Below are 18,115 nucleotides of genomic sequence, written 5' to 3'. Positions count from 1 at the left end.
TGACAGGTGACGATGATTGATGGGGTGACAGGTGACGATGATTGATGGGGTGACAGATGACAATCACTGACGGGGTGACATGTGACGATGATTGATGGGGTGACAAGTGACGATCACTGATGGGGTGTCAAGTGACGATGATTGATAGGGTGACAGATGACGATGACTGATGGGGTGACAGGTGACGATGACTGATGGGGTGACAGGTGACAGTGATTGATGGGGTGACAGGTGACGGGCGATGGTCACTGATGGGTGACAGGTGACGGGCGATGGTGCACGGCGGTACTGATGGCAGTCTCTGGTGACCGGTGAATTTTAGGCTACGTTCACATGTGAGCGTAGCGATCGTGGGCAGAATCACTGCGATTCTGCCCGTGATCCAGAAATCATTGCAAATTGCGGGGTGCCTGTGCGTTGCCCGTGATTTGCAATAGCACCCCAAATGCTGTGCGATGTTGCTGCGATTTCCGCCTGCCGAATCGCAGTAACATCGCGCAAACAACGCATGACGCCCCAAAGAAACTCTTGTACCTTTTTTGGGCGTCATGCGATGTTACCGCGATTCGGCAGGCGGAAATGGCGGCAACATCGCACAGCATTTGGGGTGCTATTGCAAATCAGGGGCAACGCACAGGCGTCCCACGATTTGCAATGATTTCCAGATCGCGGGCAGAATCGCAGTGATTCTGCCTGCGATCGCTGCGCTCACATGTGAACGTTATGGGTGTCAATTTCTGGGCACTGATGAGGTGACTGTTGGGTGACAGGTGACATTGGGGGGGGGGGGCTGAGGACTGTGTGGGGACATTTATTTCTGTGCTTTTACTTTGTGACAGGTGTACAGAGCAGTAACTCACTATTTCTAGCTCTTCTCCCCTCATACTGGAAACTGTATGAGGGGAGAAAAGCTAGTAACAGTCAGTTACTGCTCTGTGTTTACATTTTGTGATCGGCTGTGAATGGATTCACAGCCGATCACATAGTAAACAGTCACTGTCAGTGACTGTTTACTACCGCCGGTGACAGCTGTGTTCCTACGGAACACAGTGCCACCGACATGACCGCGCTGCGCGCTCCCGATCGCGCATGCGCGGTCATCTGGTGGGCGCCTTCATTGTGATTGGCTGTGTCATTGGAACACAGCCGATCACGTGGGAAACAGCCACGCCCATTGGCTGTTTCCCCCCTGCCGGTGACGGGGGGTGTCCCGGGGACACCCCGACACCGGCAGTGCAGGGCGGCGTGCACGCGATCGCGCGCCTGCCCTGCTTAAAGTGCCGCCGTCATATGACGGCGGCCCAGGATAATGGTCGCTCCGCTCCGCCGTCATATGACGGCGGGCGGGCGGCAAGCGGTTAAAGACCTTAAAATGCTTTTACACGTACAGTGACAGTAAAAAAAATAATCATGCCTACAATGCATTTTAATAGGGTTTTTCTATTTCGCGGAATTTCACTTTTCGCAGCTGGGTCCGGAACGTAACCCCCGCAATGGAGGGGGGTTTACTGTATTTACAAAAGTATGAGGGGTGTATTCACTTTTGTGAGATACTGTATGTATTCCTAATGGATTGCTTTGCCCTACAAACCATGGGTAACAGAACTGAGAGATTCTGTTATAGTTTTAGGATAGGTCTCTTCCAATCCCCTCCGGAAATTGATAGGCTGTAGGAAATAATTGCTAGCAGACTGCCAGATCTCTGGCCTAAACGGAGATAAGTTCTTTTGAAGACCCAGATCCTTGTTTATTCAAGGCCCATTTGAAACTATGGCTATGTTCTGAAAGGGTGGGGAAAAGGAATCAGAGCTGCTAGATCTTTGGTTTTAAATCTGAGAAGAAAATAACAAATAAAATATAATAGTTGATTGTGAAGAAAATGGCTGCTACACACAACTATTATACACACACACACACACACACACACACACACACACACACAAATTATTAATGACCATCTAGAAAAAATGTCCATAGCGAAAAGTATATCAACAAGCACGCCAAAATCTCCAGAACAGGTCCAAAGCTTTGTTTAGTGATCACATCATGGTTACAATGGTGACATTTCAGAGCTCCGACACATCACCATTGTAACTATGATGTGATTGCTAAATAAAGCTTTGGACTGGTTCTAGAGATCCTTGGTGTGCTGGTGACATTTTTAGGAAAGTGGACACAACGGATATAGTCTGCCAGTGTCTTGCCATCCCCAACAAGGTGGTCATTCATATACTTGATGATCAAATTTCCCCTGATCTTTAGTCGTGTATGTGCCGGGAGCTGCACAGACAACCATCACCTATGCTACTAGCAAAAAAACTGAAACCTTGCTTAACTAGGAAGGGACTTTCTATCTTGACTTTTTTTTTTTTTTTTGCCAGTGACCAATTAACTGAAGGTGGTAGTTTAACCCCTATCATAATGGATATGAGGATGATCTGTGTCCCCATTATGCACGATAAACAAATACCTACTGATGGACACAGATGGCAAAAAAAAAAACCAAGGACTTTTACCCCTTTCCTACTATATTCAAACAAAATAAAAAAAAGTTGTGGAGTTAGGCTTTAAAGCTGAACTCCATCCTTACCTTATCTTTAGGATGATCATTCACATTCTCCTCCCCTACTGATAGGGGCCTGCATACTCTTTACTTACCACTAGATGGCAAAGAAAGTGCAGGAAACATTCCTAAACCCACACAACTTCCAGGCTGAGCGACAATTACATAGTAGTTCTCTTCTAGACTGATCTCCCTACGATGATTCAAACCTTACACCCATTGGTTCCTGCTGTACATCCATCATCTTTTCCTTGCAGTTATTGAAACAAATGTGGTGAAGTGAATGGGCTGTATCTACACAGCATGGACTTGAGAAGAGGAAGGAATCTGCCAGGAACCAGTGATGATATGAAAATATCCACAAAAAGTAAGTTTTTTAACAAGGGAATAATGAAAACAAATTATTGCATTGTGATCCAGGAGGGCAGGGGGGGGGGGGAGGGATTAACTTTTTTTATATGTGGAAAAAAAATAAATCTGTAAGCATCATCAAGCAGTTGACTGCAAATCTGCAAGCTAAACAGTGTTTGGTGTCAATGTATACAAGGGCCTTATGAGCTAAGGAGGCCTAATTTACTGACAAATACTGTGCGATACTTCTTTTAGTAAGTCAGCCCTAAAACATTAGGTATAGTGTTCTCATATATTAGCTAACACCACTATGTTTTTAAAGAATTTAAGGCCGTATTTGTAAAGTTTTCAAAGAAACATTTTATTTCAAAATAAGTTATGTCGCACAATTTTTATTACTTCTTCAATCCTGTATTGTACAAAGGCAGCAAGCTGAAATTGCATGAGACCGTGTAGAGATCATAAAGCATACAGAACAGAACTTTAGACACATTATTATTTATGTACAATTAAAAGTTACCAGTGCAACATTTTTTTTAGGCGTCTAAAAATTATGTACAGTTTTACATGCTCAAATTAAGAACAAAAAATAAAAATCGTAAGGCAAAATAAACCATTGCTGCTCAAGCTAACCCAATCAAAATTTGCATTAATAGGATTGTCTGTACACTTTGGAGGGATAAAATCACTTCAAATATTCAGACATTCTAAAATTGCCAAACAAGGGAAATGCACATGGATTGCCAATCAACAGTTATTCATTCCCAAATCACATAAGCAATCAGAGATATGATCTATAAATCTTGCATTGATTTTTTAAAGAAAAGAATTGCATGGCCTCCTAATGGTCATTACATTGTCACAGGCCAATACTGTACCTTAGTCTGCCTCACATACTCCACAGTCTGTTATTGCCAAGGATTTGTTATGCAACTTTATCTACAGCTAAGACAACCCATTCAAGTCTCAAATGAAAACTGGCATTTTGTAAAGTATAAAGTATCTCTTAATACAAAAACACAGCATATACAAAATGATCCAAATGTAATCTTCTTAGTGGTGGCATGCGGACTCTCAGTTAATCTTATTTTTTGTCAGGAGCTGGCAGTGGCTTTTCAAATAAAAATAAAATACTTTGATACTTGACAGCAGCAGCAGCGTCTACCCCCTCCTTCTCCGTGGCATTTAATGCAGTCTACATTTTACACAGTGTGGCCACCAAGTGCTATTAAGGGTATGAGCTTTTCTGAGAGTCCATAAGTGCAAACAATTTAAAATAAACTGTACTGGTAGAATATAGAGACTGCAATCCCAAACGAGTGTCCTTAAAAGTAGCCCAGCCCGGGAGTCGCTGTATTTCTCAGAACATGTTTTCTTTGAAGGGCAGAAAATATATATTAAAACTAGGTTTGCATAAAAGGGCAGTTTGTAGCATTCACAAATATAAAAAATGAATAGTGTTAAGAAGAACTAAATCCATCCAAGATAAAATTTATAATTCTGAGGAAGGGGGTTTCTTTCACATAGATTAGTCATGCTCAGCCCCCTCATCGGACCAAAATCTAGGATACTCTTGAGAAAAGGGCTGCACAGTCAATGGAAATACAATGTACCGGTATATCATGCCATATATTTATACATTTGTAAATGTTATTGATAGAATACAAGCTACCTTGATAAAAGGGCTTGTATTCTTACATTTTCTGCATATTACAGTGCAGAACCCATTAGGACAAACTTGGCCACGAAAAAAACTGTATAAAGGAAACAAGTCTTATCAATTTTTTTAAAAATACACTATTATTTATATGGGGGGGGGGGGGAATTCAGGCAGCCTTTGAGTCTCCAGCTTTAATGCTGCAGGATCCAGAGGCTGCCTCTCCATTCTATTACAATAGTGGACTTATAAATCATAATTTTCAGTGAAAAAATTCCCATCAGTGACGCATTTAATTGTTGCACCACAATAACTTTGATGTTTCTGTTTTGATGTCCCTGCAATGGTTCTAAAGTTTTGGCTTTTTTTTATGTTTAAAATGCCTTTGATAAAGCGGTTTGGTCCAAACAATGGGGAGCAGCACAGCGGTAACACAGCTACCCACAACTCATTACATGTGGTCACTGAGCAAAATGTTACTGGCAATTGAAATGTTTATTATTCACTCAATACCCTTATGAGGCTAATATTGTGTATGAACATTGCCAGTAGTGGAGAAAACATTTCATTTTAAAAGGATGCCAGATTTCCGCTGCGGCGAGAAGCGGTATTCTCATTTATCTGAATCTCATTTTCACACAGAAGAGAGCTCTCTTCATTCCCATTTAAGTGTTCATAGATATTGTTGGATAGATTCCCATTCATGATTCGTTCATCTTTTCTAAGGGAAACAGGAAGGCTGGATAAAGTGAAAGAAACATCTTTGAAGGCGTGCAATAAAAAGATGCCAATAATAATGGTTAAGAATCCACTGAAAGTCCCAATCATGTCATTAACAGACATATGTTGCCATTCTTTGAACAGAATGGCGGAGCATGTAAGCACTGAGGTGGTAAAGAACACATAGTAAACTGGAGTCACTAGGGAGGTGTTAAATATATCCAAAGCTCGGTTTAAAAAGTTTATCTGAGTGCTTACACAAATTATAAGGCTGACCAATAAGATCCAGGCCAAGGGATTCCTCAGGACAGGTTCTCCAGCAAAGAATCCTTTAATAGCAATACCTAATCCTTTGACACAGGAAACAGAAAGGGCTCCAATGACAGAGCAGATGGAAATATACACCAAAAGATTGGATTGCCCATGACTCGGTCCCACCACAAAAATGAGAATCAATGATACAATGATAACTGCTGTTGCAAATAGCACAAAACCTAAAAAACAGGAAAAAAGAAAGATAGTGCATTATGTATCTCTATTTTTTTACTGTAGAAACAGATTTGTTATTTCGTTTGTGTATTTGCACACATATGCATTCTTTCATATCCTACACCCACACCCATGTACTGTACACAATTATAATGAAGCCTGGCTGAAATGCATGTTCTTGCATTACACAGAATACAAATTATCTGCTTCGCTCTTTCTTCCACTCATGTGCACCCCTTTCCTTAAAGTGGTAATAAACCCAAAAACAAAAGTGCAATATGTTGCAGCTTACCAAGCCTTATATGTGGTGGCTGCATCAGGTTTTTTTTTGCGCTTTTTACCTTTGTTTTACCTGGTGATCCAGCCAGTAACATTTCCTGACCTAAGCTGGGTATACAAGTTCAGTTTTTTTTTTTGGTCAACCAGCTGGTTGAAAAAAAAAAAAAAACCCTGACAGATCCCTGCATCACACACTGTTCCATACTATAGAAACAGCTGCAAGGAGTTTATGATTAAAAAAAAAAAAAAAAAAAAAAATGATACACAGCAAGAGTTCTCTGAACCAAAAGTTCCACTGTTTGAATTTTTTTTTTTCAGATCAGAAACTCAGAACAGCACAGCACACTATACTTCCATTTTTCAGAAGCCTGTTGGAAACATCCTCACAAAAACATTTTCAATTTTTTCATGGTGCAAAAATAAAAACTGACCTGTCAAAGTCGCTGTGTGGCAACACGGGGTTCTTGGAGTAATTCATCCCTCAAATGCTAAATGAAGCCTTCTATACTCACTATGCAAGGTCTCATAATTTGAATTATTCAGTTACAGCAAGACATCTGCCAAGCCTAGATATTTTAAAGGAGGACCTGAACTCAAAAAGTGAAGATCTGCTATCTTATAGGAAACATCTGAAAGGTCTACATTTAGTTTTGAATTCCTCCTGTAAAACCGCAGTGCACTTCCTGGTATGCGAATGTACCCATGTACACGCATGTTTCCATAGACTTATAGTTGTATAATTGCAGTGTGAGAGGCACTGCCATCACACAGGACTTGGAGTAAGATTTGGTGAAGTCAATACTCTTCTGCTCACTGTTCTTGCTGGAGAGAAAGCTGTACCTGAGGGCCTACAGGAGAGGGCTCTGCTTTTTTTGATTAATTTCATCCATCTGTGCTTTCTGCACCTTTACTAATAATTCTTGATTTTTACCCCAGAGACACAGCACAGAACAAGACATGGTAAGTCACTAACGGGGAATAGATTAGTCTTGCATTTTTTGGGCACAGCTTCTACAATTCAGATTTCCTTTACAGGTCTATACAAGTGAATGGGGAAAGTGAAAGGGAGTTTAATTAGAAAAACAAAAACATACAAATGAAACAAAAAAAAAAAAAAAAAACTTAAAACTGTTGTAAAGGCAGATGTTTTTTTTACCTTAAAGCCGAGTTCCACCCAAAAGTGGAAGCTCAGCTTTAAGGACTCCTCACCCTCTTACATGCCACATTTGGCATGTCATTTTTTTTTTTTTTTTTTTTGAAGGGGAGTGGGTACCTAGTTTTGACAGGTACACAGCTCCCACTCCGGTAACCTAGGCGACTTGAGCAGAAGTTCTTCTCTCCCTCTCCCTCCCATCTTCTGGGAAACATCACAGGTCCCAGAAGATTGCCTGGCCATTGAATAGGAGCAGCACTACTTGCGTATGCGCAGTGTACACCTGGCTGTGAAGCCATAAGCTGTCACAGGCAGGTGCCCACACTTGTAATGCCAGTGCCAGGGAGAGAACTGAGGGTTCGGGCAGCCGTTTTCTGGATCATGGGACGGGTGAGGGTGTGTTTTTATTAAAAGTCAGCAGCTACACTTTTTGTAGCTGCTGACTTTTAATAAACGAAAAAAAAAAAAAACGACTGGAGCTCCGCTTTAAAATTAAGATAGAAAAAACCTTCTTTGGATTAGTCCCCCCCCCCCCCCAGCCCTCCAATCCAGAGCTCTTGATCCAACGCTGTACCCCAAGAGTAGCAGCGCTGCGCTCCCTCCTCAATGGACATTACCCGAGTCTGATCTTGATACAGCGCTGTGCCCAAGAGTAGCAGTGCTGCTCTCTCCTCACTGGACATTGAAGCCACTTGGCTCCTGTTGCTGTCAATCAAATCCGTGTCTGTGTCTCTGTGTGTGTCTGTGTGTGTCTGTGTGTGTCTGTGTGTGTCTGTGTGTGTCTGTGTGTCTCTGTGTGTCTCTGTGTGTCTCTGTGTGTCTCTGTGTGTGTCTGTCTGTGTGTCTGTGTGTGTCTGTGTGTGTCTGTGTGTGTCTGTGTGTGTCTGTGTGTGTCTGTGTGTGTCTGTGTGTGTCTGTGTGTGTCTGTGTGTGTGTGTCTGTGTGTGTCTGTGTGTGTGTGTCTGTGTGTGTCTGTGTGTGTGTGTCTGTGTGTGTGTGTCTGTGTGTGTCTGTGTGTGTGTGTCTGTGTGTGTCTGTGTGTGTGTGTCTGTGTGTGTGTGTCTGTGTGTGTGTGTCTGTGTGTGTCTGTGTGTGTCTGTGTGTGTCTGTGTGTGTCTGTGTGTGTCTGTGTGTGTCTGTGTGTGTCTGTGTGTGTCTGTGTGTGTCTGTGTGTGTCTGTGTGTGTCTGTGTGTGTCTGTGTGTGTCTGTGTGTGTGTGGATCAGCTGGTTGAGAAAAAAAAAAAAAAAAAAAATGACAAATCCCTGCATTAAACACAATGGTATGTAATGCAGAGATTTCTCCTGCTGTGCTATTGGGGGAGCCCCTGACCAGAATATACTGATCAGCACTTGCAGCCATTGGCTGCAATCACCGATTGAAGGCTAGTTTTCCAGCAAAGCCATTAAACAGAAGTTAGCCTCTGTTGAGCAGACAGTACCACAAAGTCTGGCCGGTTCCTGCTGAACTGGTCAACTTTCAATAAGTGTACTGGGATTTATTTTGTCTGCATTCTGGATAAAGTAGTAAAGCAGACACCTTTGGACAGCAGCATTGCCAGTCTCGATAGAAAGGATAGGGATACACCAGCAGATTTAGATGGACAGAACTCCAGCCAACACGTTAGATAATTTACAGCTTTTTCTTTTAGAATAAAGGTTTTACATATATAAATTGCTGCCATTGTTAAAGGATTAGTCTCAACACCCTAACTGCTACTTTGGACTGTTGGTCTGTTAAAAGAAGTATGAAAAATAATGCTAAAAATAAATAAGGTGAAAATAAAAAAGGAAAACGCCTATAAAAAAAAAAAAAAAAAAATCTAATTGAGCCACAACATCTAAGAATTGGTAAGCTGCCAACCAATATATTTTTGTTTTTAGGTTTAATACTGCTTTAAAGTTCATTCCACTTTGTGTGTGTTGCTGTTGTGGTGTTTTACATGTGGAACCATTTATTCCAGTGGAGGATGTGTTTTGCTGGAAACTGTACTAAACACTAGAGTGTGGATGTAACCAGATTCAACTTGCCTGATTTGGAGAAGCTAAAGAAAAATAGGCCTCCTTTTAAAGAGGAGCTACAGTCTCCTACTCCAAAATGCAATAAAAAAAAAAAAAAAAAAAAAAAAAAATTCCCATGATCCAAAAAAATAAAATAAAATAAATAAATTAGATAATGTCAGTACTTAAATAAATTGCTTACTTGCCAAATGTCTGACTTAGTTGCCTCTGATGAAATGCTAGCGGCGGCCATCTTAGGTGGGGCATTTGAAGCCAGTGCCAGCAAGTTTCAGGTAGTAGTGCAGCTGGTTTACCCAGCATGCGCCTCCCGATCTCGTGCATGCGCCTTAAGGACAGGGCCCCAGACGCACAGGTTGCTTGCTATAGCAAAGGCGGCAAAATACCGCAATTCTATGATTCAGGTCACTTCTGCAGTAAGCCTGCTTGCTCACTGTTTTACAGCGGAACTTCAGTTACACTTTCAGGGCAATGTTTTCTCGATATCCAATGGTGCAAGGAACTATGTGATTAAGTAATCTCACATGGTTTACTTACAAAAGATTGCAGGGACACTAAAGTATATAGGTGAGACTACACAACAAAATAGGGACACAATGTTACAACATAGGTACTTAGACCTAGACAGATTGAGCTCCCTGTGCCTAGAAACGTTTGGGGGCTGGACATAGGGTCACTGACCTTAGGTTTATAGTAAAAGCTTAAAAAAAGGGTCAGTTACCACAGAACGGCCTTAGAACGCAAAGCAGTGTAATGGGACTTTTGAATTACCGTAAAATCCATTTCTCTGATGTTCATTGACGGACACCGCTCCTGATTTTCTTAACCATTGGGTTATACTGCCCCCTACAGGAGTAGGACACTGGGCAGAAAGAAAGTCTGGCTACGCCTATGGGCAGTCCCAGGGGGTATACTCCCTCTCTCTGCTAAAGGTACTCAGTTGTTACAAGCAGAATCATAAGAAGTACAACTACAGAGATGGGTGGGAGCTGTGTCCATCAATGATCAGAGAAATGGATTTTACGGTAAGTCAAAAACCCGATTTTCTTTTTCGTTCATTGACGGACACATCGTAGATTCTCGAAAAGGAGGCTTCTGGAAGACAGAGCACCAAATTTATGTCCCAAGTCAGCAACAGAGACTGCACTGGAGTACTCAAGGCAAGTTTCTGCTCAACCCTCTCAAGAAGTAGGGAGGAACCCCAAGAGACTCAAAACATGCAATGTACGTCTTCCACGTACAATGGTAGATCTTCCTAGAAGTAGATTTTCTAGCTTTTAACAATGTTAAAAGCTAGGAAATGGCAAGGACCGCTACTCCCCATACCAGGAACCAGGCGGGCACCTCTCCAGACAGAACCTCTCGCCATTGAAATGGGGGGGCTATCGGAAAGGAGGAACACCACGACTCAAACCAAGACCCGGTCGTAGGAGACCTCACAAGGCATTTAACTCGCAGGCTAGTCCCCGTTCGGTGGGGCTATGTCGCGGCCAACCTAACGTAGAGCTGATGTCTGCGAGCGTTCGCTGGCCAGGCTGGGGTGACCACTGGATCTAGATTATCCAGCCCATCGCCCAATTCAGCAGTTGATTGTAGATCTCACAGGGAAAAAACCAGGAGAAGAAAAAACGGAATTTTTGTAAAATCTTACCTGTAAAATTCCTTTCTCTGAGTCCTCCGACAGTCGCCGCCTCTTCATATTCGTCACATATGGGGGTATTAGACTTTGCTCCGAAGGAGTAGCTAGGCAACAGAATATGTTAACAATAAAGCTTTTAACATATCCCACCCTCAAGGGGTGGTCCCCTCATTCAATACCCTCCTACTTCCTGCAACCATATCTCAGTTTTAGTGGAATAGCAGTAGAGTATACAACCAAACCCCAAAAGAGGGGCGGGGGCGGCGACTGTCGGAGGACTCAGAGAAAGGAATTTTACAGGTAAGATTTTACAAAAATTCCGTTTTCTCTTACGTCCTCCGACAGTCGCCGCCTCTTCATATTCGTCACATATGGGGACGTCCCAAAGCAGTGCAAACATGAGGGGTGGGAAACGCATCCGCGCCGAAAAGGCAACGCAGTCTCCGCATCAAAGAAAGGAACCTTACCAAAGGAAGGAAACCAGCTGGGCAACAGTAAAAAACAAAGTGCTCAACAGGAGCAACAACCCAGGAAAAGACAAAAAACCAGGGGATACAAAAAACTATCCCAACAGCCAGGAGTCCCCAACAAGGGACCCTATGGAACAGCCGCACTAAGAACCTTGCGGCCAAAGGAAGCATCCGCCGATGCCTGAACATCTACTTTGTAGAATTTTGTGAAAGTGTGCACGGTCGACCAGGTCGCCGCCTTACACACCTGGGCTACAGAAGCCCCACGATGACAGGCCCAAGACGTACTCAAAGATCTAGTAGAGTGCGCCTTCACAGGAACAGGAGGAGCCTTACCCTGCAAAGCATAGGCCTGTTCAATGGTCTGCCTGATCCATTTGGCGATGGTAGAGGCCGAAGCCGCCATGCCCTTCCGAGGACCCTCTGGAAGAACAAACAAGGAGTCAGTCTTACGAAAAGACTCAGTCGATTTAAGGTAAACCCTTATCGCCCGAACAACATCCAGAGAACGCAATCTCACCTCCTTTGGATGTTTAGGCTTCGCGCACAGCGAAGGCAAGACAATATCCTCATTAAGATGGAATTCCGAAACTCGTTTCGGAAGAAAAGAAGGATTAGGTCGCAAGACCACCTTATCCAAATGAATAACCAGGTACGGAGACTTGCAGGACAAAGCCGCCAGCTCCGACACTCTGCGAGCCGAAGTGATCGCCACCAAAAAGGCGACCTTTTTGGACAACATAGACAACGAGATCTCCCTGATCTGTTCAAAAGGAGCACGTTGTAACACAGATAGAACGAGATTCAAGTCCCAAGGGGGCAAAGGATCCCTCCTAGGAGGAACCAGATGCCGCACACCCTGAATAAAAGTGCCAACCAAGGAGTTGGAAGCCACGGGACGTTGAAACAGAACGGCCAGCGCAGACACCTGACCCTTTATCGTAGCCAGCGCCAAACGCTGATCAACACCCGTCTGAAGAAAAGACAGCACACGGGAAACCGAGTACGTGCGGGGTGAAAACCCCCTGGACTCACACCAGGCAAAATAGGCCTTCCAAGTACAGTAATAAACCTTCCCCGAGGAAGACTTCCTCGCGTTGATCAAAGTATGAACGACCTCTGGAGAGAGACCCTTCTCCTCCAGGACCTCTGTCTCAACAGCCAGGCCGTCAAAGCCAGCGACTGTAAAGCAGGATGGTAAATCGGTCCCTGAGACAGTAGATCATCTCGAAGAGGTAGACGCCAAGGGGCGTCGACCGCCAGATTCACGAGGTCTGCGTACCAGGACCGGCGAGGCCAGTCCGGTGCCACAAGAATCACCGTGCTGCGTTCCGAGAGTAACCTGCGAAGGAACCTGGACAGCAACTGAATCGGTGGGAACGCGTACATCAGCCTGTACTGATGCCACGGGGCCACTAACGCGTCCGACGCGTCTGCCCGAGGGTCGCGCATCCTTGCCACGAACCTTCTCACCTTGTTGTTGAGACGAGACGCGAACAGGTCCACATCTGGAAGACCCCACTTCGCGCACAACATCTGGAAGACAGCCGGGTGAAGAGACCATTCCCCCTGATCCAGGGTCTGGCGACTCAGATAGTCCGCCTGCCAGTTCTCCACCCCCGGAATGTGAACTGCCGTTATCGCCGGGACATGAGTCTCGGCCCAAGACAGAATGTCGGCCACTTCTCGAGCCGCCCGGGCACTCCTGGTGCCCCCTTGGTGGTTGATGTAGGCCACCGTCGTGGCATTGTCCGTCTGCACCCGAACCAGGCAGCCCTGCAGCCGGTCCGTCCAGCGATGAAGACAGAGATTTATCGCACGTAATTCCAGAATGTTGATCGGAAGGGAAGACTCTCCCTCCGACCAAGTCCCCTGGGCAGACAGAACGCCCAGAACACCACCCCAGCCCGACAGGCTGGCATCCGTGGTGATCACCGTCCACGAGATAGGACGAAACGACTTGCCCCCGGACACCATCGGGGACTGGAGCCATCACAGAAGGTCTCTTCTGGTGCGATGACTCAACGAGATCTGAAGATCCAGAGATTGAGGTCGCCCGTCCCACTTGGACAGGATCTCCGCTTGGAGACCCCGCGTGTGAAACTGGGCGAAGGGAATCGCCTCGAAGGCCGAGACCATCAATCCCAGACATCTCATGCACGTCCTTAAAGACGAGTGCGGAACGTCCCTGAGGGACCTGACTTCCTCCTGAAGAGGTCTGAGTTTGTCTTCCGGCAGGAAGACCTTCGCTTGTACCGAGTCCAGAATCATTCCCAGGTAGGGAAGACGAACCGACGGACTCAGCGTCGACTTTGGAAAATTTATCGTCCAACCAGACTCCTGTAGAGTTTGCATCGTGACAGACAGGTCCTCCTCCAGACCCTGGCTGGTCGCAGACCGAACCAGGATGTCGTCTAGATACCCCAGGACAGAAATGCCCTGGGCCCTCAACAATGCCAGAACCGGTGCAAGCACCTTGGTGAAGACCCGCGGAGCCGAGGCGAGACCAAAAGGCAACGCCACGAACTGGTAGTGATCCTCCGCAATGGCGAATCGAAGGTACCTCTGGTGACCTTCGAAAATGGGGATGTGAAGGTACGCATCCTTCAAAATCGATGGAGGCCATGAATTCCCCCGGAACCAGGGCAGCCACCACTGACCGCAGGGATTCCATGCGGAACTTGCGAACCCGCACAGAGCGGTTCAGAGCCTTCAAGTCCAGAATTGGACGAACCTTGCCCTCCTTCCTGGGCACGGTGAACAGATTGGAATAAAACCCCCGAAATCTGTCCCGATGAGGCACCGGAACCACCACTCCCTGAGCCCTCAGGTCCCGCACCGCCAGGTGCAGGTCCCGCAAACGCTCTGGAGACAGTTGAAGATTTGAGGGAAAAAATCTGCTCTCCGGCCGAGAGAGAAACTCGATCTTGTAACCAGATCGAACGATTTCCTGAACCCATCTGTCCCGCACACGGGCCAACCAGGGCTGAAGAAAACCGAGCAAGCGTCCCCCCACCCCAAAACTGGGTGAGGGCGCCCCTTCAGGCCGCACTGTTATGGGCTGCAGATCCGGATTGGCCGGACTTCTGTTTACCAGACCAGGGCTTCTTCTGAGAGCCTTGACCTTTGAACGGCTTGCCCTTGTAGTGCGGCCGAAAGGCACGAAAGGACCCCTGAGGGGGCCGAAAATTAGCATGCTTCTTCCCAGAAGCCCCCTTAGCTTTGGGGAAATGGGGCAAGAGAGTGCTCTTACCCCCGGTGATCCCCTTAATCAACACATCCAGGGACTCCCCAAAAAGGCGAGACCCATCATAAGGTAGATTGGCTAAGGTCCTACGTGAAGACTGGTCCACCGACCAACATTTTAACCAAATCAGGCGGCGAGACAACACCGCCACACTGTGCACACGTGCAGCCAACGGAACCAGGTCCAGGTCCGCATCACACAGATACATGACACCCTGGTGGATTTGATCCACCATATCCAGGGTCGCCGGTGAGGCCGAATCGGCCACTAGGACGCGCCTAAGCATCTGCGTCCAACTTGCGATCGCCTGGGCCACCATGAGAGAAGCAAACAGAGCCTTAAGCATAGAACCCGTAACAGAATAAGTATGACGGGTAAGAGACTCCAGTCTCCTATCCGTGGCGTCACGGAACACAGGGGAATCCTCTGCAGGAATCGCAGTGGCTTTGTTTAAAACCGCAATTGCGTGATCCACTGGGGGTGGCACACACCACCTTTCATCAGTGGAAGGTGAAAAAGGATAACGCAGCTTGAATCTACTTGGTACAGCAAAAGGTTTGCGTAGATTGCGCCATTGTTCCTTAACAGCGCGCTGAAAATCATCATTGCAGGGAAAAACCTGCGGCGTCCTGCGTTTTCTCTGCGTCCCATAAGCCGCCAAGGCGGCGGGGGGACACACCTCATCCTGCAAACGCAGCGTTTGCTTTATGGAAGCAATCAACTCATCCATGATTGCAAGCTCTTCAGGCGAGCCAGGGGGAGAATTATCAACCCCCTCAACTTCAGCCTCCACCTCAGACCCTATTAGATCAAGAGAGGAGCGGGACCCCGACAAGGAGGCCCCCGCCATAACAGCCCTATCACCTTCACCCTCAGAATCAGAGGAAAGAGCAACTCTGGGCCTTTTAGTAGATTGAGCAGCCACCAGCATCTGCACCTGAGCAGCAAGGCCAGCCACAATAGTGGCCAAATCCCCCCCTGGGGGGGAGACAGCGGTCCCCTGGCTTTCCACCAAGGCTGTAGGAAATTTTCCCTCCTGAGAATCCATTGCCCCTGTAATGCCAGACAACAAAGGGTTAACTGCCCCTTTTAAGCAAGCGCGGCAAGCGCAGCCCACCGCACCACACTCAAGCACAATAAGACCCCCACAGGGAATATGCAAACTGAACACAGGCAATGGATAGCAAGAACAGAAGGGTAAAACCTGAGGAGACCCTCGCCGCTGCTGCTGCCGCCTCGATCGGTGTTCCTGGAAAGAGGAAGTGATGCTGCCAGGGCGCTCTATGTAAGCCTATGGAGGCTACAAGAAAATGGCCGCCATGCATGTAAAACATGCGGCCGGAGCGGGTGTAGGCAAAATGGCGCCGTTTGGCGCCGAAACCGCCGCTCCACAGTGCAGTAAAAAACACACATTACATTCCAGTATCAGAATACATGTCAGATCGCCGCAGCGATCGCTGTATAGTGCCCAAACATGCCAAAAAACATGCCCCACAGCACACAGCTTCACACACTGATCAGCCTGACACAGACAGTGTCACACATCTCCCCCCCCCCCCCCCTTGCAGCCCACAGCATGCAGCCGAGAGATAGGGAGACAAGCAGTGTGATTAAAGGCAGGTTACACAGTCCCAGACTGACACCCCCCCAGACAGACAGGTCCCCACATAAATACACTTACCTCACATGGCGTGGGGAACCCGCACAGGCGAACAAGCCGCTGCACATGAGGCAGGGAGAGTCGCATTCAAGACGCACAAAATGGGGGTTAAGAAACCGCACAGCGTCCAGTGAGGTAGCCACCTCACCAATCATCCCTGCACCGAACAGGGATGGGTCGTTCACTGTGCCAGGAGCGTTACCTGGCTGAACGCTCGATGGCAGACTGGGAAGCCACTGACCCACGACCTGCGATCAGGGGGATCAGCCCGAGACCCAGTCTGCATGATCCTCTTCATCCAAAGAACTAACTAATGCTGACAAAAATAACAGCTAAGTAAAGGTAGAGAGAAAACTCAAACAAAATATTAAAAAGAAGAAAGAGTCTGGGGCAGAAAGCCCCAGCACAGAAAAAGCCAGCCACTCCTGACAAGCTAGACATTAAAACTGAGATATGGTTGCAGGAAGTAGGAGGGTATTGACTGAGGGGACCACCCCTTGAGGGTGGGATATGTTAAAAGCTTTATTGTTAACATATTCTGTTGCCTAGCTACTCCTTCGGAGCAAAGTCTAATACCCCCATATGTGACGAATATGAAGAGGCGGCGACTGTCGGAGGACGTAAGAGAAATCTATTTATAAAAGGAAAAAATTGCCAGGACCAGGGATACCAGCAAGGAACTAGGTCCTTACTCCTGACTAGACAGAAAAAAAAAAACTGAGTACCTACAGCAGAGAGAGGGAGTATACCCCCTGGGACTGCCCACAGGCATAGCTAAAAAAAATTTCTGCCTAGTGTCCTACTCCTGTAGGGGGCAGTGTAACCCAATGGTTAAGAAGATTAGGAGCTGTGTCAGTCAATGAACGAAAGAGAAAATTGGAATTTTTAAATAAAATACTTTACTGTCACAAGGTTTAAAATTAGTTTTTAATTCATATTTGTTGCTTTGAAAACAGATTTTCCCTGTTTCTGGAGTAGAATTCATCTAGTGATTACACCTGTAATTCATTGAGGTTGTTGCTATGTATCTTTCCAATATCTAATGTGTTGTCTTCTGTCCTACAACTCTGCTTTCCTTTTAAATGCTATCTGGCTTGTTGCATTGTCCTTGGCAAGATGGGATAGTCTGAACATGGCAGACATCTTGATATCCTTAGATACGACATTTTGCACGGTTATACTTGTTGTATCTATGCTGTCTCTTGCATTGCACTGTACCTCGGGCCACCTGTACGGCTCCGCTGTATGTCATTTATGTATCTTTGTTAAAATAAAGAATTAAAAAAAAAAAAAAATAAAGTGATCTACACAAAAGTACCTCATTATTTTTAACACATATACACTATTTTTATAATATATACATGCCACATCGCCTACATTTTTACCATTCAGCAGAGATAGACTTTTCCTGTCTATGTACTAAGTGGCCAACCCCTTATGGATTAGACTTGCTTGGTATCCAGCAAGAAAGAAATTATGCTTTGCAATGTGAAATTTTATTTCTAAGAGTACATAATACTGCACTGACACCTCAAACAGAATGTCTGCATGTAAGTACATTACCTGGGTCTGCTAATTTAATGGACATTTCACTTAAACTCCGAATTTCCTCTTCTTGGGGAGCATGGATAACCATCACAGTTGATCCCAATATGCTCAGCAAACATCCGATCTTTCCATGCAGATTTAATTTCTCATTAAGGAAGTAGGAGGATAGGATGGCACTGCAATGGAAGAGGTCAGCAGTCACAACACATCTTAAAGAAACCAATCATCATGTAGGCTATTGTTTGATACAAACTAACACACACATTAATCTGCTGATCTCCATTTACAGCTTTATTTGTAGTTCTGTCAGATTTCTTGAGGC

General features: G+C 45.7%; 1 protein-coding gene across 2 annotated transcripts in view; it reads right to left on the bottom strand.

Moving 5' to 3' along the window:
* Nucleotides 1-5,065: 5,065 nt before the first annotated feature.
* Nucleotides 5,066-18,115, bottom strand: part of NIPA2 (NIPA magnesium transporter 2) — a 54,794-nt gene continuing 41,744 nt past the window's right edge. For both annotated transcript variants that reach the window (XM_082245614.1, XM_082245615.1), the window contains exons 5-6: nt 17,809-17,969; nt 5,066-5,785 (exon numbers count right to left, since the gene is read on the bottom strand). In XM_082245614.1, the coding sequence (XP_082101740.1) occupies nt 5,142-5,785; nt 17,809-17,969 (805 nt within the window). In that variant the 3' untranslated portion in view covers nt 5,066-5,141. The remainder of the gene's footprint in view (nt 5,786-17,808; nt 17,970-18,115) is intronic.

This window comes from Pelophylax lessonae (genome assembly GCF_965119305.1).
Source record: "Pelophylax lessonae genome assembly, chromosome: 2".
In the NCBI taxonomy this organism is placed as follows: Eukaryota; Metazoa; Chordata; class Amphibia; order Anura; family Ranidae; genus Pelophylax; species Pelophylax lessonae.
The sequence above is the reverse complement of the archived record's forward strand: the minus strand, read 5'-3'. Positions and strand labels throughout refer to the sequence as shown.